The sequence below is a fragment of the Antechinus flavipes genome, chromosome 3 (genome assembly GCF_016432865.1).
Source record: "Antechinus flavipes isolate AdamAnt ecotype Samford, QLD, Australia chromosome 3, AdamAnt_v2, whole genome shotgun sequence".
Lineage (NCBI taxonomy): Eukaryota > Metazoa > Chordata > Mammalia > Dasyuromorphia > Dasyuridae > Antechinus > Antechinus flavipes.
The window spans coordinates 627,885,976-627,911,011 of NC_067400.1; the positions used below are offsets into that span (position 1 = coordinate 627,885,976).

General features: G+C 39.5%; 3 protein-coding genes across 3 annotated transcripts in view; 1 reads left to right on the top strand and 2 right to left on the bottom strand.

Annotated features, from left to right (window-relative positions):
* Positions 1-24,037, bottom strand: LOC127556676 (vomeronasal type-1 receptor 1-like). Its single transcript, XM_051989972.1, has 2 exons — positions 23,140-24,037; positions 1-2,282 (listed from the first exon to the last, which is right to left on the bottom strand). The coding sequence occupies exon 2, from the start codon at positions 2,248-2,250 to the stop codon at positions 1,315-1,317; it is 936 nt and encodes a 311-aa protein (XP_051845932.1). The 5' UTR covers positions 2,251-2,282; positions 23,140-24,037; the 3' UTR covers positions 1-1,314.
* The window catches only part of LOC127557646 (uncharacterized), a 370,654-nt gene that overhangs the window by 55,732 nt on the left and 289,886 nt on the right, over positions 1-25,036 (top strand). The window lies entirely within an intron of this gene.
* The window catches only part of LOC127556677 (vomeronasal type-1 receptor 1-like), a 27,859-nt gene continuing 23,643 nt past the window's right edge, over positions 20,821-25,036 (bottom strand). Inside the window, exon 2 of the mRNA XM_051989973.1 lies at positions 20,821-20,982. The gene's annotated coding sequence lies outside the window, so the exon portion shown is untranslated. The remainder of the gene's footprint in view (positions 20,983-25,036) is intronic.

The window sequence follows — 25,036 nt, forward strand, 5'->3', positions numbered from 1 at the left end:
TTGTGCAACATGATAATTGTGGAAATGTATATGAAAGACTTGCACATGTTTAACATATATTGGAGTACTTGTCCTCTGGGGAAGAAGTTCAAGGAAGGAAGGGCAAAAAAACACTGGAACACAAGGATTTGCAAGGGGGAAGGCTGAAAACTATCTTTACATGTGTTTTGAAAAAAACTTTTTAAAAATAAAATAAAATTAGAATTAATTGGAGTTTTAAAAGAAAAAATGGAATTAATGAAAAAATTTAGACTTCTAAATAATTGGAAGAAAAAGTGAATAATTTTAGGAAAAAAAGATTAAATGATTATATATAAACTAAGAGATTTCAGAGTTCTACCTTTGCCGGTATTTTAAAATATTTGGCTTTTGATTTTTCAGCTAATATTGAATTATTTTAATATCATTGTAAAATTTGCTAACTTGCATCACAGAAGGTTAATTGTAATGGAGTCAATAATAATTTAGACATTCTTAACTATTTTTTGTAAACATTCAATCTTAAAGCAAAATGACTTATTTTACAATTTCAGATTCTCACAGCTTTTTTTTTTAAAGAACCTTCCTCTAATTTATTATTAGCACAGTTTTCACCAAGTACACAGTTTAGATAAGAATAGAAAAGGACATTTTAGAACTTAAGTTCTCTAAAATTTCAAGGGAATTATGAGTTTGTAATTTAATTCTTATCTTATAGCTCTATTACTAAAAATATCAGAATCATAATGTTTGAGATGATATTATCTGGTTTTGAAGTGAAAATTGAGAGCTTCTACTAAGTTATTTTGAGATCTGTTTTAAAATAGACTGTAGCAAGAACTTCTAAGACATTACAAATTATATGGAATCAGAGAAAAATATCTCTACTTGTGACATAATATATCTCTTATGCCAGTCCTGATGAGGGACAAGGTTCACAAAACTTTCTCCTCTCTTTACTCCAGATATTTTCTATAATCTTTGTAGATTACAGGTAAAACAGAATATGTCCTTTATTTCATATGTAGAAGAAAATGATGGCCATCTCTCAGTTGTCCCTATACCAGTGTAAATTGGTTTTCTCAACATTCTCAATTCTATGACAAAAATAATTTCTAAAGGAGAAGGAGAATATTTAATATACATTTCCGAAGGAGAGTTCAAAATAATCTGAAAGAGGTGAAATACGAAAGTTCACTATAAAAGGATCCAAAAAAAATTCTAGACATAATGATCCTCGTGATGAAAATGATTTTTACATTTAATGTTTCTTCTAATTTATAAGATATATGACTCTTTTATCCTACTGCGCACTGACCTGCTCTCATTGTCTTTTTAATGATATCGCCTCTTAGGAGGAGAAATAGAATGTTGAACTAGGGAACATCCAGAAAAAAGAGAATCTTGGGATCTTTTCTTTTTCCAGAGATAGTAGAAATGATGGAGAAGTTGGGAATCAGAATTGATAAGCACAAATGGGCTGATGGCTGAGAAATTTGCAGCCAAGAGGGCTGATGTGGGAATCAACCAGCCATAATATTTATCAAAAATAAAGAGAGAAAATGACAAAACAGAATTGATTGAGTAAAAGGATATATAGGTGCTCACCAACATTAAAATGGTGTAGGTGGCTTTAATCTCAGGAGATCTAATTGGCAAATGGTGGGAGCTGTGAATATGCTGGACTTGTCGATGGCGTCTTTGCCGGACAAGCACCAGATAGCCACTGGCTATGACCATAAATCCCACACAAAGGAAATCAGGAATAGAGAACAAAATTATAAATACAGAGACTTTGAATGATGCTAGAGCAAATTGTGAACAGAATCCAGTATTCCATAGTCTCGTGTTGTTACTTCTTTCTGTAAACTTCTGCATATTTCCCAACATATAGACATTTATTAGAATGTGTAGGATCCAGCAAAAAAGGCAAAAGGGAGCAATGTAATTTGAGGCTTGAGCTTTGAGTTTTGACCAAATGGAAAAAGTAAAAGGATGGATGGTGATAATCTGAAACCCACTCAGAAAGCAAGTGATAGTGAGAGAAACATTACAGGCCACTCGGTGGAAGAAATGAATCACATTACAGCCAACATGATCCAGGAAATATTTCATCCCCAAACCAATCATTGTCTGAGGGACTCCCTTGGAAATGAGCACTATGGAGCTGGCCAGAGACAAGTGGAAGAAAATGGAGTCTATGGACCGCAGCCTGTTGTCATTATAGAAAGTGAGGGTATAACGACAAAGGAGAAAGACGTTTCCCAGCATTCCAGCTCCTGTCTGTATGAAGAAGACAATACCTAGAACTAAATCAAGGAAAACAAGTTTCTCACTGACTAAAGTAGAAATGTTTTAAGAGACAGATGCAAGAAATATAAAAAGGGAAGGAGGAAGGAAGGAACACAAAGGAAAGAAAAAGAAGGGAGGGAAGAGAGAGTAAAGGATGGGGATATTGAGGGATTAAAGAGGGAAGGAAGGAAGGGAGGAAAGTAGAGAAGGAGATAGGAAGGAAGGCCAGAAGAGAAGTGGGGAAGGATGAAGGAAAGGAAGGAAGGAAAGGAAGGAAAAGAGGAAGGAAAGTGGGAGGGAGGAAAGGAAAGAAAGCAGGAGGGAGGGATGGCAGAAAGAAATGTTCTCAGAGAAAGATGCAAGAAACAAACAAGGAAGGAAAAGAGGGAAGAAAGAAAGGAAGAAAGAATGAGGAAAGAAAGAAACAGGGAAGAAGGAAGAGAGGAAGGAAAGAAGCAGTTTTCCAACATTATTCTAAAAGACAATTTTGAGAAATTAAAACAAATCATGATCAACTTGATTGTATTTCTTGAATTTTCCTTTGGTAGTGAGTAGAGGGCAAATACCTAAATACTAAAAAGTCATCTAGGCATAGCTCTATAGAAACACTAAGTGGGGAACTGAATAGCTGGGTTTGGCTGGAGCCTTAGTAGAAACCAAAGAAAGTTTCATCTACCTGATGGCTTGAGAAGCTGGGGGTCTGAGTTCTAGAAGACAGAGGGTATAAGCTCACCCCATTCCTAGGGAGTTATCCTATGCCTAGGGGAAAGGGTATTCCCTTTTTGATCCAGCCAGTCTCTTCTCACAGTGGCTCAATGAAGGCAGCCAGTTCTCAGACCTGCCATGTGAGGTGCAGTAAATATTCCTCTCCTCCAGAAGCATGTGGACCCCCTTCTCTGAACCCAATTCTTATGGAGCAGAAACAGGGAGACCAGAAGCCTGGCCTTTCTCCTAAGATAAGGTTAAGATCCTTCAGTCCCAGACCCTCTGTTGAACCCTGAGCCTGATTTTTCCCTCAGCTTTCATTTGCTAGAATCTGGGACAGAAATAATTTCCCATCCATTCAGCCACAGTTTATCTGCAACTGCTTGCAGCTCTCAACAATTCTTTTGCTGGGTTTGCTGTACCTCTTCATGTTCTCATCCATTCTGTCCTGAGGGACTGACTAAAATGATTCTAGGACCTGGAAGATGTCCACTTTGCCTTGCCTAGGACGTCAGCTGGTGAGAAGATGGGAGTCTATCTCCTGACCCTCCCAGGAGCCTTCAAGGGGCCTCGGGTCACCAGAGACGACTGTGGACCTGAGAATGGAGAATAAGCATCATTCCCATTGAATCACTGGGTCTCCCAGTTCCTGAGGACCTGCCCAGGACTGTGTAGTCTGTGTGAACCCCTGGGTTCCTTCCCAGCCCCATCTATGGGGCAGACTAAGAGCTGTACAGCTGGGAATCCCACCTATGCTGGGGTCAGGTCTGACCATGGGCAGAAGGAAGGAATTGGGAAATGAAGGGAGGAGTAGGGAGGGGATATCTATGAATGTTCCACCCCATGGGGCCTAGACAGAGTATGAGAGAGAGTTGGGGCAGCCCAGGCTCAGGCATGGAACCTAAGGAAGCCAAGTTTGTTTGAAGGTAGAAAAATTATGATTTATGATATTTTAATAGTATACATACTTCATATAGCTATATACCTAGGGACATGGAAAATTTTCTTGGATAAAAAGGGATACTGAGTGGAAAAAGTTTAAGAAACTACCATATACATAACCTAGGCATAAAGAATGAGATTATCAATAAATTAGAGGAACATAGGATAGTTTATCTCTCAGACTTGTGGAGGAGAAAGAAATTTGTGACCAAAGATGAATTAGAGACCATTATTGATCACAAAATAGAAAATTTTGATTATATCAAATTAAAAAGCCTTTGTACAAACAAAACTAATGCAAACAAGATTGGAAGGGAAGCAACAAACTGGGAAAACATCTTTACAGTTAAAAGTTCTGATAAAGGCTTCATTTCCAAAATATATAGAGAATTGACTCTATAAGAAATCAAGACATTCTCCAATTGATAAATGGTCAAAGGATATGAACAGACAATTTTCAGATGATGAAATTGAAACTATTACCACTCTTATGAAAGCCTGTTCCCAATCATTATTGATCAGAGAAATGCAAATTAAGACAACTCTGAGATACCACTACACACCTGTCAGATTGGCTAAAATGACAGGAAAAAATAATGATGAATGTTGGAGGGGATGCGGGAAAACTGGTGGAATTGTGAACGAATCCAACCATTATGGAGAGCGATCTGGAATTATGCCCAAAAAGTTATCAAATTGTGCATACCCTTTGATCCAGCAGTGTTTGTATTGGGCTTATATCCCAAAGAAATACTAAAGAAGTGAAAGGGACCTGTGTGTGCCAAAATGTTTGTAGCAGCCCTATTTGTAGTGCTAGAAACTGGAAAATGAATGGATGCCCATCAATTGGAGAATGGCTGGGTAAATTGTGGTATATGAATGTTATGGAATATAATTGTTCTGTAAGAAATGACCAGCAGGATGAATACAGAGAGGACTGGCGAGACCTACATGAACTGATGCTAAGTGAAATGAGCAGAACTAGGAGATCATTATACACTTCAACAACGATATTGTATGAGGACATATTTTGATGGAAGTGGATTTCTTTGACAAAGAGACCTGAGTTTCAATTGATAAATGACGGACAGAAGCAGCTACACCCAAAGAAAGAACACTGGGAAACGAATGTGAACTATCTACATTTTTGTTTTTCTTCCCGGGTTATTTATACCTTCTGAATCCAATTCTCCCTGTGCAACAAGAAAACTGTTCGGTTCTGCAAATATGTATTGTATCTAGGATATACTGCAACATATCCAACATATATAGGACTGCTTGCCATCCTGGGGGGGGGGGGAGGAGGGAGGGAGGGGAAAAAACGAAACATAAGTGATTGCAAGGGATAATGTCGTGTAAAAATTATCCTGGCATGGATTCTGTCAATACAAAGTTATTATTAAATAAAATAAAATCTAAAAAATAAATAAATAAATAAATAAATAAATAAATAAATAAATAAATAAATAAATAAATAAATAAATAAATAAATAAATAAATAAATAAATAAATAAATAAATAAATAAATTAGAGGAACATAGGATAGTTTATCTCTCAGACTTGTGGAGGAGAAAGAAATTTGTGACCAAAGATGAATTAGAGACCATTACTGATCACAAAATAGAAAATTTTGATTATATCAAATTAAAAAGCCTTTGTACAAACAAAACTAATGCAAACAAGATTGGAAGGGAAGCAACAAACTGGGAAAACCTCTTTACAGTTAAAAGTTCTGATAAAGGCTTCATTTCCAAAATATATAGAGAACTGACTCTAATTTATAAGAAATCAAGACATTCTCCAATTGATAAATGGTCAAAGGATATGAACAGACAATTTTCAGATGATGAAATTGAAACTATTACCACTCTTATGAAAGCCTGTTCCCAATCATTATTGATCAGAGAAATGCAAATTAAGACAACTCTGAGATACCACTACACACCTGTCAGATTGGCTAAAATGACAGGAAAAAATAATGATGAATGTTGGAGGGGATGCGGGAAAACAGGTGGAATTGTGAACGAATCCAACCATTATGGAGAGCAATCTGGAATTATGCCCAAAAAGTTATCAAATTGTGCATACCCTTTGATCCAGCAGTGTTTGTATTGGGTTTATATCCCAAAGAAATACTAAAGAAGGGAAAGGGACCTGTATGTGCCAAAATGTTTGTAGCAGCCCTATTTGTAGTGGCTAGAAACTGGAAAATGAATGGATGCCCATCAATTGGAGAATGGCCGGGTAAATTGTGGTATATGAATGTTATGGAATATTATTGTTCTGTAAGAAATGACCAGCAGGATGAATACAGAGAGGACTGGTGAGACTTATATGAACTGATGCTAAGTGAAATGAGCAGAACTAGGAGATCATTATACACTTCAACAACGATATTGTATGAGGACATATTTTGATGGAAGTGGATTTTTTTGACAAAGAGACCTGAGTTTCAATTGATAAATGATGGACAGAAGCAGCTACACCCAAAGAAAGAACACTGGGAAACGAATGTGAACTATCTACATTTTTGTTTTTCTTCCCGGGTTATTTATACCTTCTGAATCCAATTCTCCCTGTGCAACAAGAGAACTGTTCGGTTCTGCAAACATATATTGTATCTAGGATATACTGCAACATATCCAACATATATAGGACTGCTTGCCATCTAGGGGAGGGGGCGGAGGAAGGGAGGGGAAAAATCGGAACAGAAATGAGTGCAAGGGATAATGTTGTAAAAAAATTACCCTGGCATGGATTCTGTCAATATAAAGTAATTATTAAATAAAAATTTAAAAAAATTTAAAAAAAAGAAAAGAAATGACCAGTAGGAGGAATACAGAGAGGCATGGAGAGACTTACATGAGCTGATGCTAAGTGAAATGAGCAGAACCAGAAGATCATTATATACCTCAACAACGATACTGTTTGAGGATATATTCTGATGGAAGTGGATCTCTTTGATAAAGAGAGCTAATTCAGTTTCAATTGTTCAAAGATGGGCAGAAGTAGCTACACCCAAAGAAAGAACACTGGGAGATGAATATAAACTGCTTGCATTTTTGTTTTTCTTCCTGGATTATATATACCTTCTGAATTCAATTCACCCTGTGCAACAAGAAAACTGTTCGGTTCTGCACACATATATTGTATCTAGGATATACTGTAACCTATTCAACTTGTAAAGGATTGCTTGCCATCTGGGGGAGGGGGTGGAGGGAGGGAGGGGAAAAATCGGAACAGAAGTGATTGCAAGGGATAATGTTGTAAAAAATTACCCTGGCAAGAGTTCTATCAATTAAAAGTTATTTAAAAAATTTGTAAATTGTGGTATATGAATGTTATGGAATATTATTGTTCTGTAAGAAATGACCAGCAGGATGAATACAGAGAGGACTGGCGAGACTTACATGAACTGATGCTAAGTGAAATGAGCAGAACCAGGAGCTCATTATACACTTCGACAACGATATTGTATGAGGATGTATTCTGATGGAAGTGAATTTCTTTGACAAAGAGACCTAACTGAGTTTCAACTGATAAATGATGGAGAGAAGCAGCTACACCCAAAGAAAGAACACTGGGAAACGAATGTGAACTATCTGCATTTTTATTTTTCTTCCCAGGTTATTTTTACCTTCTGAATCCAATTCTCCCTGTGCAACAAGAGAACTGTTCGGTTCTGCAAACATATATTGTATCTAGGATATAATGCAACATATCTAACAATATAAGACTGCTTGCCATCTAGGGGAGGGGGTGGAGGGAGGGAAGGGAAAAATCGGAACAGAAATGAGTACAAGGGATAATGTTGTAAAAAAATTACCCTGGCATGGATTTTGTTAATATAAAGTAATTATTAAATAATAAAAAAAGAAACTACCATATATTATGAAGCTATAACAATACTAAACCTATATACATCAAATACAACAGCATCTAAATTGTTAAAAGAAATATTAAGTGAATTACAAATGTTATGTGAAGAGAAGATAGATAATAGTACTATAATAGTGGGAGACATTCTCAGAATTAAAGAAATCTAACAAATGTAAATAAATAAATAAGTCAAGGAAGTGAATAGAATTTTAGATAATCTAGATATGATAAATATCTAGAAAGAAATGAGTGAGAATAAAAAGAAATACATCCTTTTTTCTCAGCTGTTTATAGAATCTTTACAAAAATTGATCAAGTGAAAATTTTATAGTCAAAAACTGAAAAGCAGAAATATTAAAAGTATCCTTTTCAGATCTCAATACAATAAGAAAACATATTTAATAATGGACCAAGTAAACAGAGATTAGAAACTAATTGAAGATTAAGTAATCACATCTTAAAAGAATGAATAGGTTAAAGACAAATCACACAAATAATAATTTCATTACAGAGAATGAAAATAATGTAACAACATATCCGTGGAATGCAATATAAACAGCATTCAGAGGAAAATTTATGTCTCTGAATTCTTACATCAATAAAAGAAAAAGAAGAGCAATAATTATCTATGCAATTAGGAAAAACTAGAAAAAGAACAAAATAGAAATCTTCAATTAAACACTAACTTGAATATTCCTAAAAATTAAAGGATGAATAAAACTGAGTGTAAAAAAAATTGAATTAAGTGATAAAATTAGAAGTTGTTTTTTTTTTTTAAATATATACATAAACCCACTGGTTAATTTGATTTAAAAAGGGAGAAGAGAATCAAATCACTAGTATCAAAACTGAAAAGAAAGAATGTTAATGAAAATGAAAATAAAGTAATTATAGACTTATTTTGCCCAATTATGTTTCAATAAATTTAAATTTAAGTAAAATGAAAAAAATATTTACAAAGATATAACTAGAAGAGAAAATAGAATATCTAAATAGAATATTTTTATTATTTTTAAATTTTTATTTATTTAAGATTTTTCAGTTACATTTAATACAATGTTTAACATTTGTTTTTAAAACTTTTGAGTTCCAGATTCTATCTCTTATCCCCACTCCCAGCTTCCATTAAGGAACCACTTGTGAAGATATGCAAAAACATTTCCATAAAAGTCATGTTGTGAAAGAAAACATAGATCTCCCATCCTAGTAAAAAAAAAAAAGAAAAGAAAAGAAAAGAAAAGAAGTTTAAAAAGAGAGAGAAAGAAAGAGAAAATAAGCTTCAATCTGTATTCAGACACAGTCAGGTTCCTCTCTGCTTATAGGATTTTTCATAATAAATCCTTCACAGTAGTTGTACATCATTGTACTGCTGAGAACAGCAAATTTATTTACAGCTGGTTATTTCAGAACATTGTAGTTTCTTTGTATACAAGACATTTCACTTTGCTTCAGTTCATGAAGGATTTTCCATGTTTGCTTTTCTTTTCCTGCTCATCATTTCCCATAGAACAAAAATATTCCTTGACAATCACATACCACAATTTATTCAACCATTGTCCAAATGATGAGCATGTCCTCAATTTCCTTTCCTTTTTTTTTTTTTTTTTGCCCGAGAAGAGAACTGCTACAAATATTTATATATATATATGGACTTTTCCTTTAAAAAGAAAAACTTTTGGTATTCATACCTAGGGTATTGTTAGGTCAAAGAATATGCATGAATTTATAGTCCTTTGGGCATGAATCAAATATTTTGATCATTTACCAATTGGGACTTATTTTTTGTAAATTTGACTCCGTTCCCTCTGTGTTTGAGAAATAAGACCTTCTCAGAGAAATCTGCTTCAAAATCCTTTTTGCAATTATTGTTGCTAACTGTATTTTCCCCCAATTATGCTACTCTCTCCCTCCTTTCCCCTGCCCATCCTCAAAAGTGTTTTGCCACTGACCAATCTTCCCCCAATATGCCCTCTTTTTCTATCACGCTCCCTCCTTCCCATTCCCTTCCTATTTTTCTGCAGGGGAAGATGGATTTCTACACTCATATTGAGTGTGTGTGTTATTTACCAACGAGAATAAGGTTCACTCACTCCCCTCTAATCCCTTTCTTCCTCTCCACTATAAAGCTTTTTTGCCTCTTTTTATGGCAGATTATTTACACTCTTCAAGTTCTCCCTTTCTCTTTCTCCCACAGCATTCTTCTCTTGTCTCTTAATTTCATTATTGTTTTAGATATTATCCCTTCATATTCAACTCACATCTGTGCCTCCTGTCTCTATATACTCCTTCAAACTGCCATAATAATGACAAAGTTCTAATGAGTTACAAGTATTATCCTCCCAGGTAGGAATGTAAACAGATAAAATCTTATGAAGTCCCTTATGATTCTGATCTCTTCCGTAGTGCCCTGAAATCTGGGACCCCCTGTGCTTCTGGGAGAAGGAGCACTTGAAACTTCTGGGGTCCCTTGACACTTACACCTGCAAACTGGGGCTCCTTTATCTCAAGGTTATGAAAATCTGTCTCCTAAAATAATCGGTATCTTGTAACCCATCAGCTCATTAGCCTTGAGGACCCTGTGACATTTCAGCAGGTCTCACCTCCCTTAGCCAAAACTTGTGCTCACTGTGCCAGTCCTTTGTCTCCACCTCGCATTGGAACCTTCGCTCTACTTCTTGCTTCTGTTATTCCTCTTGTGCTATATTCTCCTCTCCCCTTAGTGGTTTTAGCCTTTATAAACCCCACCTCCTACCATTAGGGGCTGTCTGATTTGGTTATTATCCCCATCAGCTGCCAATAAATTCTCCACTTCAATTATATTGGTCTCTACTGGCATCTGTATCTTGGGCAAACACTTAGGCTTCTCCTGAGTCCGAGATTTGAATATCAAAATTTCCATTCAGTTCTGCTCTTTTCATCAGGAATGCTTTAAAATCCTCTCTTTCACTGAATCTCTCCCTACACATATACATATCCCCACATCTCCCCTCCCCTCTTAAAATAAAGGGGAAAAAATAAAGCCTCAGAAAATCCCCTAGGGACAGGACCTTGGGACAGGGAAGGGAAACTTATCCACAGGAAGACTCCTGATTCGAGGGTGGGGAATGACCACAGATTGTTCATCACAAACACTTCAGAGTCCAGAAGGAATTGGGAAACCTAGTCTTCTCCAGTGGGAGAAGGAGATTACTAAAACATAGAGCAAATTAGCTCATTTCTCGCCTGAAAGGGGGATTTTAATGTGCTCTCGATGATTCCCTTCGGAGCTCCACTACTCGTGTTGAACACCGCCAGGTCTGTTAATTTGTTATTCCATCAAGCTGTTTTCTTCCCGTGACCGGATATCTAAACCAGCCTGGACTGTAGTTGGGGGGAGGGGGGAGAGGGGGAGAGAGGGGAAGGGGAGAGGCGGGGGGAGGGGGAAGTGTGGGAAGGGGGGGGAGGGAAAGAAGGGGATTGAGAGCCCGTCTCTGGAGACATCATGTGGTCAACCTGGGAATAGCAGGACACTTGTCCTTGGATGTTTCAAAGTAAGTTTCATCCTTGGTGATCAGTATTTGCCCTGCGAATACATCCCTTTAATTCATTTAAGAAGAGAGATGTTCCTCGAATTTTGCTCCGATCCTGCCCTCTATTAGCTCATCCACCAGGTCGCTGGACAAAAAGGCTGAATCTCTTGACTGTCTCACCTATTCCGAGTCTGTCACTGTGAACCTAAATGCAGAAAATAAAAACACAGTAACAGGAGGCAAAAAGTCGTCCTGAAACAGATACACTTGTAACCAAATGCTTTGGAAAGTCTTTCCTTAGCCTTTAACTGACCACAATTCTGGCACTGACTATCCCCCGGTTTGGATGCCCTGAGCTGTCAGAGGGACCCCTGCTAGGGATTTCTGAAACGTTGTTATATCCTGAACCTTTATTCAATTTGCGGCCTGAGCACCAGGACTATGATTAGTCTCCTGTGAGAAATATACCTCTTGAGCTCAGAAAGGGGTGAAGTTAAAAGTCGGTTTTCTTACACATCTGCAGGAGTGGATGTGTCCCAATTCAGAATAAGCACACACCAGAGAGAGGAGGCTCGAGCATTCTAGCCCTTTTCTGGGCCAACAAAACCCTTCCCGATTTGCTGGGTATTCCAGGAGTCACAACTTTCTAATATGCTCTTACCTATTTACACCTAGATATCTTCCTCTGCCCACCATCCATTGCCTGACCATTAAAATAAGCCCAAACTCCTCCTGGAAAAGAGAAATTAATATTTTGGGGCTATTTGCACACGAGCACTTCAAGCAAAGCATAACCTTTACCAGAATTAAGTATCTCCTAACCTAGAACAGGACAGACAAGTTACATTTCATTTTATCTGGTCCTTCTGCTAAATGCTGCTCTGAAGTTTTGGAGACAAACTCTGTTATATCTCTCGGCTATTCAGCTAAACCATGTGGCCCTGGGCGTGGGGCTCCTGCAAAATGATTAAAACTTTTTGAAGGGCATTCTGGGTGATTATCTATTAGCCCCTCCCCCCAAAAAGAAGCCAACTCAAATGAGAATTGTATGTTGTTCATTATAAATCAAATAAAGTAAAATTATCGTCTGTTATTCAGAATGCTAGGAGGCTGTCGGATATGCAATTGGATGGAGTTTAAAACAAGTAATCTCTTACTTCAGTGCAGTCACATAAAATCTCATCATTTGTTAACTTCACAAGTCAAGTTGGGAAGCTCTCACTTGGGCGTATGGAAGTGTGACTGTGCAGAAAACTATGTTAGGAACAAATAGTATTTGATCATGATTTCCGCAAAGTAATAAAGTGTTGGCAATAACTGAGATTGAACAGAAGACACAAAGTAAAAGTTCCCCATAGCCAGTGTTCTGTGGTTTTCTGTAAAGGGCTGAAACCCTTGAAAGGTGTGCTTGACTCAGACAACCAAGCACTTAAAGCTAATTCCCTATTGGACAATAACTCTATTGGCATATTCTTGGAAAATGGCCCTTCTCCCTATTCCATGCTGGCTCTATCTTTTGGTGTATATAGATAATCGTAGGAGGGATAGAGGGTGGAGTGAGACATCCAGACTCACTTGGTCCCAGGACAGAGAGGAGAAAAGTGTGGAGATTCTGAACTCTAGATCCTTGGCAAAACTCCTGGCCGTTTTGTCCATCTCCTTCACTTCTCCCCCTGAAGACCAAGTACTTTTGCTTATCATGACTCCAGCTGCTCTTGAGGCCTCCCGGGAGCTAGTCTGGACTTTACATTTTGATGCCCAATGTGTGAACCAAGGATCCTAATTTCACCGAAGGAGTCCCGGTGATCAGGAAATAGGGTGAGTATTTTAATAGACAAATAAGGAACTTACTTTGTTAAGGGCTAAACTGGTAACCTTTTCTAACTGAAATGGGGCAGATAGTAGGAAAAGATTCTCCCCCACCCCCACCCCAAGGGAGCTCTGTAGAAAGGAGACTTAGGTGGATCAAGAGACAAAGTTTACTTGTAACTTGGCAGCAGATCGGTGGACTCTTGGATACATTAGAATGCATGTCCCCTTGGTTCTTCAAGTAAGAAGGAATAGAGGTGGATAATTGGAGACTAGTAGAAGATCAACTATGTGAATCCTACAATGATAAAGGTCCTGATTCAATTTCTAAGGAAACATTCTATATATACAACATAATACAATTGGACTTAAAGAATCCCACAAGTTACAGAAAAAAGAAAAGTTAAGAACAGCCAGATGAGGAAGTGTGAGCAAAAAGAGGAAGATAAAGGACAGATTAATGGCAATATCACCACAGGGCATGAGAACTTGAAGGGCGGTGATTCTCACTTTCACAGCCCAGCTTCAACTCCACCTACACCAGAGCAGACCCTTGATGCCCCGCCCCTCCCCCAACTTCACTTTCCAGGGTTTAGGAGGAGTAGTGGGAGGGGCAGTGACATCACCAGCACCTCCTCTCCCAGCAATCACCAATCTCAGTGCATGGGAGAAACCCCCATTCAATTGAAGATTTTCTATTCAATTCCAGCTCAAGCTGACAACCTTCCCCCCTCGCCCCTCCCAGCAGGGCTGGGCTTGGAGCCAAAGGCTTATAAAAGAGCCAATTTTAAACCCTCTCCTGGCAGAGGACCTAAGATGCCGAGGAATCTGTCTTCCCGGCACAGCGAGCCCCTGGCTGGGGGATGTTCTCCTCCAGCGCTGCCCTCTCTTTCTCCTCCCCTCTTTCCCTAAGGAGACTTTATGGCTCTGCCGGGATCTCTCTCCCTGAAACTTCCCTTCCCTGCCGGGACTTTGCCACTGAGGAATTCCCCCTTTCTATTCCTGCGGAGCAAAGGCTGACTCCCCAAGGCCCAGAATAAACTTCTTGTTACCGGTCCAGCTTTTGGGGTTCGTAATTGATGATGCGCCGCCAGAAGGGGGTTCCCCAGACTCCCTCCCCATGTGCTTAATCCCAAGGGGGTGCAGGGGAGCCTCACCTCTCCATCTGCTTCCCTGAACCCCGAACCTGCCACTAGACCTCGGCATTTAACTCCCCGACCGCCGGGACCCCTGAGCTCATCCTTTGGTTCCCTGACCTCCTGAGGGCGACTCGTGGGCTCGGGTCCTGGCGCTCTCAGGGAGCGGGGGCTGCCTCCCACTGACCTGGCCCCGCTCTTTCCCTCCCAGGAGAATGGAAGCCCCCTCTGGGCAGGACTCTTCCTATTCCTCTCCTCCCCAGCTCCAGCTGATGGAAATGAACTGAATGGAGAGGGGGCCTGGGGGCAGAAGCCCTGGGGTCAGACCCTGCCCCTGCCAGAGGTCACTGTGAGCCCCGGAGGGGAAGAGGAGCCGGGAACAGAAAGCTGGGAGAGGAGGCGGGACGGCAGCCTCTGATTGGGCCACAGACCTAGCCCGGCCCCCACCCTCTGGCCAATGGGCCCAGGAGCCGGGAAACTATTCAGAAGTCAGAGGTGGGCTGTGGGGGGCCTGCCCAGCCTGGCCCAGGACCCCAGAGAGCCCCGAGGTCAATCTGTCCTCTTCTCTCCGAGCCCTTATTCTCCCTGAGCCCTTATTCTCCCTGAGCCCTTATTCTCCCTGAGCCCTTATTCTCCACTTCTTGTAGAGGACCCCGGCCTCAGGCAAGGTCACGGCTCAGGCAAGGTCATGGTCTCAGGCAAGGTCACAGTCTCAGGCAAGGTCACAGTCTCAGGCAAGGTCACAGCCTCAGACAAAGTCACGGCTTCAGGTAAGGTCACGGTCTCAGGCAAGGTCACGGTCTCAGGCAAGGTCATGGTCTCAGGCAAGGTCATGGTCTCAGGCAAGGTCACAGTCTCAGGCAAGGTCACGGTCTCAGCAAGGTCACGGCTTCAGGTAAGGTCACGGTCTCAGGCAAGGTCATGGTCTCAGGCAAGGTCACAGTCTCAGGCAAGGTCATGGTCTCAGGCAAGGTCATGGTCTCAGGCAAGGTCATGGTCTCAGGCAAGGTCATGGTCTCAGGCAAGGTCACGGTCTCAGGCAAGGTCATGGTCTCAGGCAAGGTCACGGCCTCAGGCAAGGTCATGGTCTCAGGCAAGGTCACGGCTTCAGGTAAGGTCACGGTCTCAGGCAAGGTCACAGTCTCAGGCAAGGTCATGGTCTCAGGCAAGGTCACGGCTCAGGCAAGGTCACGGCTTCAGGTAAGGTCACGGCCTCAGGCAAGGTCACGGCCTCAGGCAAGGTCACAGCCTCAGACAAAGTCACGGCTTCAGGTAAGGTCACGGCCTCAGGCAAGGTCACAGCCTCAGCAAGGTCACGGCTTCAGGTAAGGTCACGGTCTCAGCCAAGGTCACAGCCTCAGACAAAGTCACGGCTTCAGGTAAGGTCACGGTCTCAGCAAGGTCACGGCTTCAGGTAAGGTCACGGTCTCAGGCAAGGTCATGGTCTCAGGCAAGGTCACGGCCTCAGGCAAGGTCACGGCCTCAGGCAAGGTCACGGCCTCAGTCTCTCCTCGGGGGCCGTCTGGGTCCCAGGGGCAAGATGCGGGTGGGGGAGACTTTGCCCTTTTGAGCTAAGACCTTTCCCGGCCTCACTTTGCCGGAGCCAACGCCCATTCAGGAATCCCGGCTCCGCAAGCAAAGAGGCGGAGAAGAGCCGGCTTTTCCTGGTTAAAAAACCCACCGGGGAGGCCGGAATCTCTGGCCCAAACAGAAACAAGCGTTTGGCTCCAAGCCAACCAGGACCGAACAACAGCCATGGTTTCTTTGGACCCAAACCGAGGCTCTTCCCCTCCGGGAATTATGTCTATGATTTGCTGTTTTACCCAATCATTCTTTAGTATGAGATTATTTAGTTTCCAATTATTTTTTGGTCTACTTCCCCCTGCTTTTTTGTTGAATGTAATTTTCATTGCATCGTGGTCTGAAAAGGATGCATTTACTATTTCTGCCTTACTACATTTGAGTTTGAGGTTTTTATGTCCTAATATATGGTCAATTTTTGTATAGGTTCCATGAACTGCTGAAAAGAAAGTGTATTCCTTTCTGTCTCCATTACATTTTCTCCAGAGATCTATCATATCTAGCTTTTCTAGTATTCTGTTTACCTCTTTGACTTCTTTCTTATTTATTTTCTGGTTTGATTTATCTAATTCTGAGAGTGCAAGGTTAAGATCTCCCACTATTATAGTTTTACTGTCTATTTCTTCTTGCAGCTCTCTTAGTTTCTCTTTTAAGAATTTAGATGCTACCCCACTTGGTGCATATATGTTTAATATAGATAGTGCTTCATTATCCATGCTACCCTTTAGCAAGATATAGTGTCCTTCCTTATCTCTTTTAATTAGGTCAATTTTTGCTTTAGCTTGATCTGAGATCAGGATGGCTACCCCTGCTTTTTTGACTTCACCTGAAGCATAGTAGATTTTGCTCCAACCTTTTACCTTTAACCTGCATGTATCTCCCCGCTTCAGGTGTGTTTCCTGTAAACAACATATTGTAGGATTCTGGCTTTTAATCCATTCTGCTAACCGCTTCCTCTTTATGGGGGAGTTTACCCCGTTCACGTTTATGGTTAGAATGACCAATTCTGTATTACTTGCCATCTTGTTAACCCCGGTTTATGCTTTCCTCCCTTCTTTCCCCTTTCCCCCCCTTCCAAGTATTAAGCTTGTGAGCACCCCTTGCTTCTCACAGCCCTCCCTTTTTAGTGTCCCTCCCCCCGCCTTAGAGTTCCTCCCCCTATCTTACCCCTTTCCCTCCAGTTCCCGTATTCCCTTCCGCTTAGCTTATTCCTTCCCTTTCCACTTTTCCCTTCTCACTTTTCAATGAGATGGGAGAAGTTTCACCATAGATTGAATATGTCTTAAGATTTTTCACTTAAAGCCAATTCTGAAGGCAGTAAGATACCCACTATATTCATCCCCCTCCATTCTTTCTCTCAGATATAATAGGTTTCCTATGCCTCTTCATGAGATGTACTACCCCCACTTTACCCTTTTTCTGGTACAATGTCCTTTCCACATCAATTTCTAGAACAAGGTATACATGTATTCTTTATACATCTATATAGTCAAAATATAGTTCCCAAGATTAATCTTTACCTTTTTAGATTTCTCTTGAGTTCTATATTTGTAGATCAAACTTTTTGTTAAGTTCTGGTTTTTTCATCAGAAATAGATGAAATTCGCTTACTTCGTTGAATGTCCATCTTCTTCCCTGGAAAAAGATGCTCATTCTCGCTGGGTAAGTTATTTTTGGTTGCATACCAAGTTCCTTAGCCTTTCGGAATATCATATTCCAGGCCCTTCGATCTTTTAATGTGGATGCTGCCAGATCCTGGGTGATCCTTATTGTGGCTCCTTGATACTTGAATTGGGTTTTTCTAGCCGCTTGCAATATTTTTTCTTTCACCTGAGGGTTCTGGCATTTGGCCACTATATTCCTTGGTGTTTTGATTTTAGGATCCCTTTCAGTGGGTGATCGATGAATCCTTTCAATGTTTATTTTTTCCTCTGTTCCTATGACTTCTGGGCAGTTCTCTTTGATAATTTCCTGGAAGACAGTGTCCAGGCTCTTTTTTTCATCATGTTTTTCTGGGAGTCCAATGATTCTCAGATTGTCTCTCCTGGATCTGTTTTCCAGGTCTGTTGTCTTCCCCAGAAGGTATTTCACATTTTTCTCCATTGTTTGATTTTTTTGGATTTGCTTGACTGATTCTTCTTGTCTCCTCGAGTCATTCAATTCCACTTGTTCAATTCTGATTTTCAGTGAAGTATTCTCTTCACTCACTTTTTTAAAATCTTTCTCTAATTGTCCAATTGAGTTCTTTTGTTCTGTGGAATTTTTTTCCATTTCGCCAATTTTGTTTTTTAGAGAGCTGTTTTCTGTTTCCAGTTCACTAATCCTATTTTTCAAGGATTTTACTTCTTTATCCACTCTCTCTTTAACTGACTTCTCCAGGCTCTTTTCCCATTTTTCTTCTAGCTCCCTTGTGAGAGCCTTTTTAATCACTTCTATGAGGTTCATCTGTGCTGAGGAACAGACGATCTCCTCCTTTGGGGAATCACCTGGGGACTGCCTGTTTTAGTCTCCTCAGGATTTAGAGTCTGCTCTCTATCTGTATAGAAGCTGTCAAGGGTTAAAGTCCTCTTCAGCTTCTTGCTCATTCTGTCTATTAATCAGAGACAAACTACCAAAGAAAAACAGAAAAAACTGGAGTCTTTCTTTGGGGGGGGGGCTGGGTGTGTTATCGAGCTTCCTCTACAGACTGCAGGGGCAGCAGTGAGGCACTAGCAGGACTGTGCTGCGCCTGCGCTCTGAGATCCCAGAGCGTGCTGAGTCACTGAGGGGGGGGGAAAGGGGGGGGCAGCCAGGTCCTGAGAGACTCCAGCTGTTTGCGGTTGTATTCTTCAGCCCCGGTGTTTTTAGCTTCTCTGCTGGGCTGTTGACTTGCTGCAGGTTCCAAACCTGTAGCGAAGCTCTCCCCGCAGAGACGGCTACGATCACTCCCCTCCCCCTCTCAGCTCTGCTCCCGTGCTCTCACTGCCGCTGTCCTCAGCCTGCGCCCGATCTAAAACCGCCCCAGCCCTCCAGTAAAGACAGACCTTTCTTGGCGGATCTCAAGGATGGCTTCTCTTGGTAACTATTTGTGGGTTTTTTTCAGTCAAGCATTGATTCAGAGGCTTGTAATGAAGTGGATAGTGAGAGAAAGCACGGAGCTTATGCAACTGTGAGCCTCCTCTCCGCCATCTTAACCGGAAGTTGCCAATAGTATTTTAAGGAGTTTTTTGGAGCTGCTTTTGTCAAATAATAGGTTCTCATGCCAGAAACTGGAATCTTTGGGTTTGTTAACCATAGGGGTTACTATAGGTATGTCTTGTGTAACTGATTTATTCCACTGCTCACTTGCTATTCAATCAAGCAATGTGACCTGATTGATTGCCTGCTATGTCAGGAAAGGCTCTCTAAACTCTCTTAGAGTCTGGGTTCTTCTCCTGGTTTTCTGGGGCACTGGCTGCTTCTGACTTATTTGCATTAGATGGTATTCCTCTTTGACCCAAGTGATTTAGATTTTTCCCATCAGCCTTCTAAATTATTTGGGTTAAATAAGTTTTTCACCTTGTTAGTCTTCTTGTTAGTTATGTCACTAGAGAATTCATTTTGAGACATTATTTTAAAGTTTTCTGGAGATGAATTAAGCAGAGTTCAGGTCACTTTGAACTTTAATTCAACAACTTGGCTTGATTCTTCTTTTCAGAACAAATCTCTTTCACCAAGACAGTTTGAATTGTCTTATGATTTATCTTGTCGCTGCTAAATTTGAGCCCTTCTGTAATGGTTTAGAACATAGGCATAGAAGTTGCCAGTTCTCAACATTTTCAGTCTGAGGTTATTATCCCATCTATATCGTAAACAACTAAGAAAATAAGAACCTGTTCTTGTCATCTGCCTTTTCATAATTATATAATTATGCAGAAGATATCATCCTTGGAAATATTCAAAATGGTGTAAGAATAATGAAACTATTCCAAAGTTTGTGGTAACAAAATATAAACCTATTAATTAGTTCAAGGTTAAAAGAGAACATTCTAAGAGTTTCTTAGAGGAGAGCAAGTTAGGGAATATCTTATGTTAATTCAAAGAAAAATCAGTTTTATTTAGGTTTATTATTTAATTTGAGAGCAACACATATTTGTAGAGTGTGTCCTTTCTATAAGACACCTCTTTTTAACACTTTAAGGTGAACTGCTGTGTAATTTGGAATTACTTCAATTGCTTGTTCATTCCATCCCAGGTTTGTTTTCTTTTTTTGTTACTATTCTCATACAATTTATGATTTTTATTTAAATTCATTTATATATATGCATAAGTGTGTGTGTGTGTGTGTGTGTGTGTGTGTGTACTGTATATGAAGTGTTGTTATCTATGTTTTCTGTAAGTCTCATCCCTTTAAAGGGAAGAATCAAATTAAATTAATTGGAGTTGCTAAGGTACAACTACACATCTCCCAGATTGCCTAAGATGACAGAAAAAGGTAATGCTGAATATTGGAGGGGATGTGGGAAAACTGAGACACTTACATTGCTATTTGAGTTTTAAACTGATCCAAACATTCTAAACAATAGGAAGCTGTGTTCAAAGTACTACCAACCTGAAAAAAATATTTCTAGCAGCCCTTTTTGTAGTGGCAAAGAACTGGAAACTGAGGTGATGCCCATCAGTCGGGAAATGGCTGAATGGTATATCAATGTTATGGAATATTATTGTTCTAGAAGAAATGATCAACAGGATGATTTCATAGAGGCCTGGAAAGACTTACATGAACTGATGCTAAGTGAAGTCATTTGAACCATGGAAACACTGTACAACGCAACAATAGTATTATACAATGAACAATTCTGATGGACATGGCTCTTTTCATTCAGATGATTCAGACCACTGCCAGTGGTCTTCTGATGAAGAGAACCATCTGTACCCAAAGGAGAGTGAGTGTGGATCACATCATATTTTTACTTTTATTGGTTGTTGCTTTATTGCATTTTGTTCTCTCTCTCTCTCTCTCTCTCTCTCTCTCTCTCTCTCTCTCTCTCTCTCTCTCTCTTTTTGGTCTGACTTTACTTGTGCAACATGATAATTGTGGAAATGTATATGAAAGACTTGCACATGTTTAACATATATTGGAGTACTTGTCCTCTGGGGAAGAAGTTCAAGGAAGGAAGGGAGAAAAAACACTGGAAAACAAGGATTTGCAAGGGGGAAGGCTGACAACTATCTTTACATGTGTTTTGAAAAAACTTTTAAAAATAAAATAAAATTAGAATTAATTGGAGTTTTAAAAGAAAAAATGGAATTAATGAAAAAATTTAGACTTCTAAATAATTGGAGAAAAAGTGAATAATTTTAGGAAAAAAAGATTAAATGATTATATATAAACTAAGAGATTTCAGACTTCTACCTTTGCCGGTATTTTAAAATATTTGGCTTTTGATTTTTCAGCTAATATTGAATTTTTTAATATCATTGTAAAATTTGCTAACTTGCATCACAGAAGGTTAATTGTAATGGAGTCAATAATAATTTAGACATTCTTAACTATTTTTTGTAAACATTCAATCTTAAAGTAAAATGACTTATTTTACAATTTCAGATTCTCACAGCTTTTTTTTTAAGAACCTTCCTCTAATTTATTATTAGCACAGTTTTCACCAAGTCCACAGTTTAGATAAGGATAGAAAAGGACATTTTAGAACTTAAGTTCTCTAAAATTTCAAGGGAATTATGAGTTTGTAATTTAATTCTTATCTTATAGCTCTATTACTAAAAATATCAGAATCATAATGTTTGAGATGAGGTTATCTGGTTTTGAAGTGAAAATTGAGAGCTTCTACTAAGTTATTTTGAGATCTGTTTTATAATAGACTGTAGCAAGAACTTCTAAGACATTATAAATTATATGGAATCAGAGAAAAATATCTCTACTTGTAACATAATATATCTCTTATGCCAGTCCTGATGAGGGACAAGGTTCACAAAACTTTCTCCTCTCTTTACTCCAGATGTTTTCTACAATCTTTGTAGATTACAGGTAAAACAGAATATGTCCTTTATTTCATATGTAGAAGAAAATGATGGCCATCTCTCAGTTGTCCCTATACCAGTGTAAATTGGTTTTCTCAACATTCTCAATTCTATGACAAAAATAATTTCTAAAGGAGGAGAATATTTAATATACATTTCCGAAGGAGAGTTCAAAATAATCTGAAAGAGGTGAAATACGAAAGTTCACTATAAAAGGATCCAAAAAAATTCTAGACATAATGATTTCATGATGAAAATGATTTTTACATTTAATGTTTCTTCTAATTTATAAGATATGTGACTCTTTTATCCTACTGCGCACTGACCTGCTCTCATTGTCTTTTTAATGATATCGCCTCTTAGGAGGAGAAATAGAATGTTGAACTAGGGAACATCCAGAAAAAGGAGAATCTTGGGATCTTTTCTTTGTCCAGAGATAGTAGAAATGATGGAGAAGTTGGGAATCAGAACTGATAAGCACAAATGGACTGATGGCTGAGAAATTTGCAGCCAAGAGGGCTGATGTGGGAATCAACCAGCCATAATATTTATCAAAAATAAAGAGATAAAATGACAAAACAGAATTGATTGAGTAGAAGGATATATAGGTGCTCACCAACACTAAAATGGTGTAGGTGGCTTTAATCTCAGGAGATCTAATTGGCAAATGGTGGGAGCTGTGAATATGCTGGAGTTGTCCATGGCGTCTTTGCCGGACAAGCACCAGATAGCCACTGGCTATGACCATAAATCCCAAATAAAGGAAATCAGGAATAGAGAACAAAATTATAAATACAGAGACTTTGAATGATGCTAGAGCAAATTGTGAACAGAATCCAATATTCCATAGCCTCGTATTGTTACTTCTTTCTGTAAACTTCTGCATATTTCCCAACATATAGACATTTATTAGAATGTGTAGGATCCAGCAAAAAAGGCAAAAGGGAGCAATGTAATTTGAGGCTTGAGCTTTGAGTTTTGACCAAATGGAAAAAGTAAAAGGACTGATGGTGATAATCTGAACCCATTCAGAAAGCAAGTGATAGTGAGAGAAACATTACGGGCTACTCGGTGGACGAAATGAATCACATTACAGCCAACATGATCCAGGAAATATTTCATCCCCAAACCAATCATTGTCTGAGGGACTCCCTTGGAAATGAGCACGATGGAGCTGGCCAGAGACAAGTGGAAGAAAATGGAGTCTATGGACCACAGCCTGTTGTCATTATAGAAAGTGATGGTATAACGACAAAGGAGAAAGATGTTTCCCAGCATTCCAGCTCCTGTCTGTATGAAGAAGACAATACCTAGAACTAAATCAAGGAAAACAAGTTTCTCACTGACTAAAGTAGAAATGTTTTAAGAGACAGATGCAAGAAATATAAAAAGGGAGGGAGGAAGGAAGGAACACAAAGGAAAGAAAAAGGAGGGAGGGAAGAGAGAGTAAAGGATGGGGATATTGAGGGATTAAAGAGGGAAAGGAAGGGAGGAAAGTAGAGAAGGAGATAGGAAGGAAGGCCAGAAGAGAAGTGGGGAAGGATGAAGGGAAGGAAGGAAGGAAAGGAAGGAAAAGAAGGAAAGTGGGAGGGAGGAAAGGAAAGAAAGCAGGAGGGAGGGATGGAAGAAAGAAAGGAAGAAAGAATGAGGAAAGAAAGAAACAGGGAAGAAGGGAGGAAGAGAGGAAGGAAAGAAGTAGTTTTCCAACATTATTCTAAAAGACAATTTTGAGAAATTAAAACAAATCATGATCAACTTGATTGTATTTCTTGAATTTTCCTTTGGTAGTGAGTAGAGGGCAAATACCTAAATACTAAAAAGTCATCTAGGCACAGCACCACTCTTTACTCAGGCAAAGAAAAAAATGAGGAAAAGCTAGAAACAGATGGGGAAAGAGAAAGGGGAGAAAGGAAGAGAGAGAGATCTGGGTGTATGGTTGTGTATAGAAGGAAAATTGCTGTATAAAAAAACACATTAAGATATTTCAGATTATGACACATTGAAAAAACATAGAATTACAATTTGAAAATTTACATTTAACAGATAATACTTAAGTGAAAATACAGTCATGATACTTTTTAACATCATAAATTTCTACAGAAAGGAAAAGTGTCCACCTGTCTCTCTGCCTGCTTCTCTGTTGATTTTTGCTTGTCTCTTATTCTCTCTGACTGTTTCTCTGTATGTCTCTGGCTTTCTCTCTCTCTCTCTCTCTCTCTCTCTGTGTGTGTCTGTCTGTCTCTGTCACTTTGTTTTTCTCTATCTCTCCTTTCTGTCTCTCTTTGTCCCTCTATCTACACACACACACACACACACACACACACACACACACAATAGAATAAAGAAGAGAGATACAATTATATCATAAGCAATAGTTGAATCATTCATCTGAAAAGTTCTCATTCTTTCTACCCTTTTCATTTAGATTATAATAATGCAAGTAAAGGAATCCTGTCAAAATTATCCATCCATAATACAAACAGAAGTTGCTGATAGAAGATAATCCAGATGAAATAAAATAAAAAAGATATAGCCTTGATACTGATGGGGGTGAACCCTGAAACTGTCCTCCTTGAGTTTTGGGGTGAGCTCTGAAACTCTCCTCTGACAGAGGCCAGCCCTTCGGGGCAGTTAAGTAGTTTCATTAAGATTAGCCCAGGACCACTCCCTACTTGGCTCCAACTTAAGTGATCTCATTTACCTGGAGATCTGGACCTGATTTCTATTGAACCCATCAGCTCATTAGCCTTGAGGACCCTGTGACATTTCAGCAGGTCTCACCTCCCTTAGCCAAAACTGGTGCTCACTGTGCCAGTCCTTTGTCTCCACCTCGCATTGGAACCTTCGCTCTATTTCTTGCTTCTGTTATTCCTCTTGTGCTATATTCTCCTCTCCCCTTAGTGGTTTTAGCCTTTATAAACCCCATCTCCTACCATTAGGGGCTGTCTGATTTGGTTATTATCCCCATCAGCTGCCAATAAATTCTCCACTTCAATTATATTGGTCTCTACTGGCATCTGTATCTTGGGCAAACACTTAGGCTTCTCCTGGATTTGAATTAAAATGTGGCTTCAGACACTTCCTAGCTCTGTGACCTTGGGCAAATCATTTAATCCAATTTATCTCCAAAAAAGCCACAACAAGCCCAGAACATTTAAATTCAAACAACAGAAGTAGAGCCAGGATGTTGGACCAGCATGAAGCAGT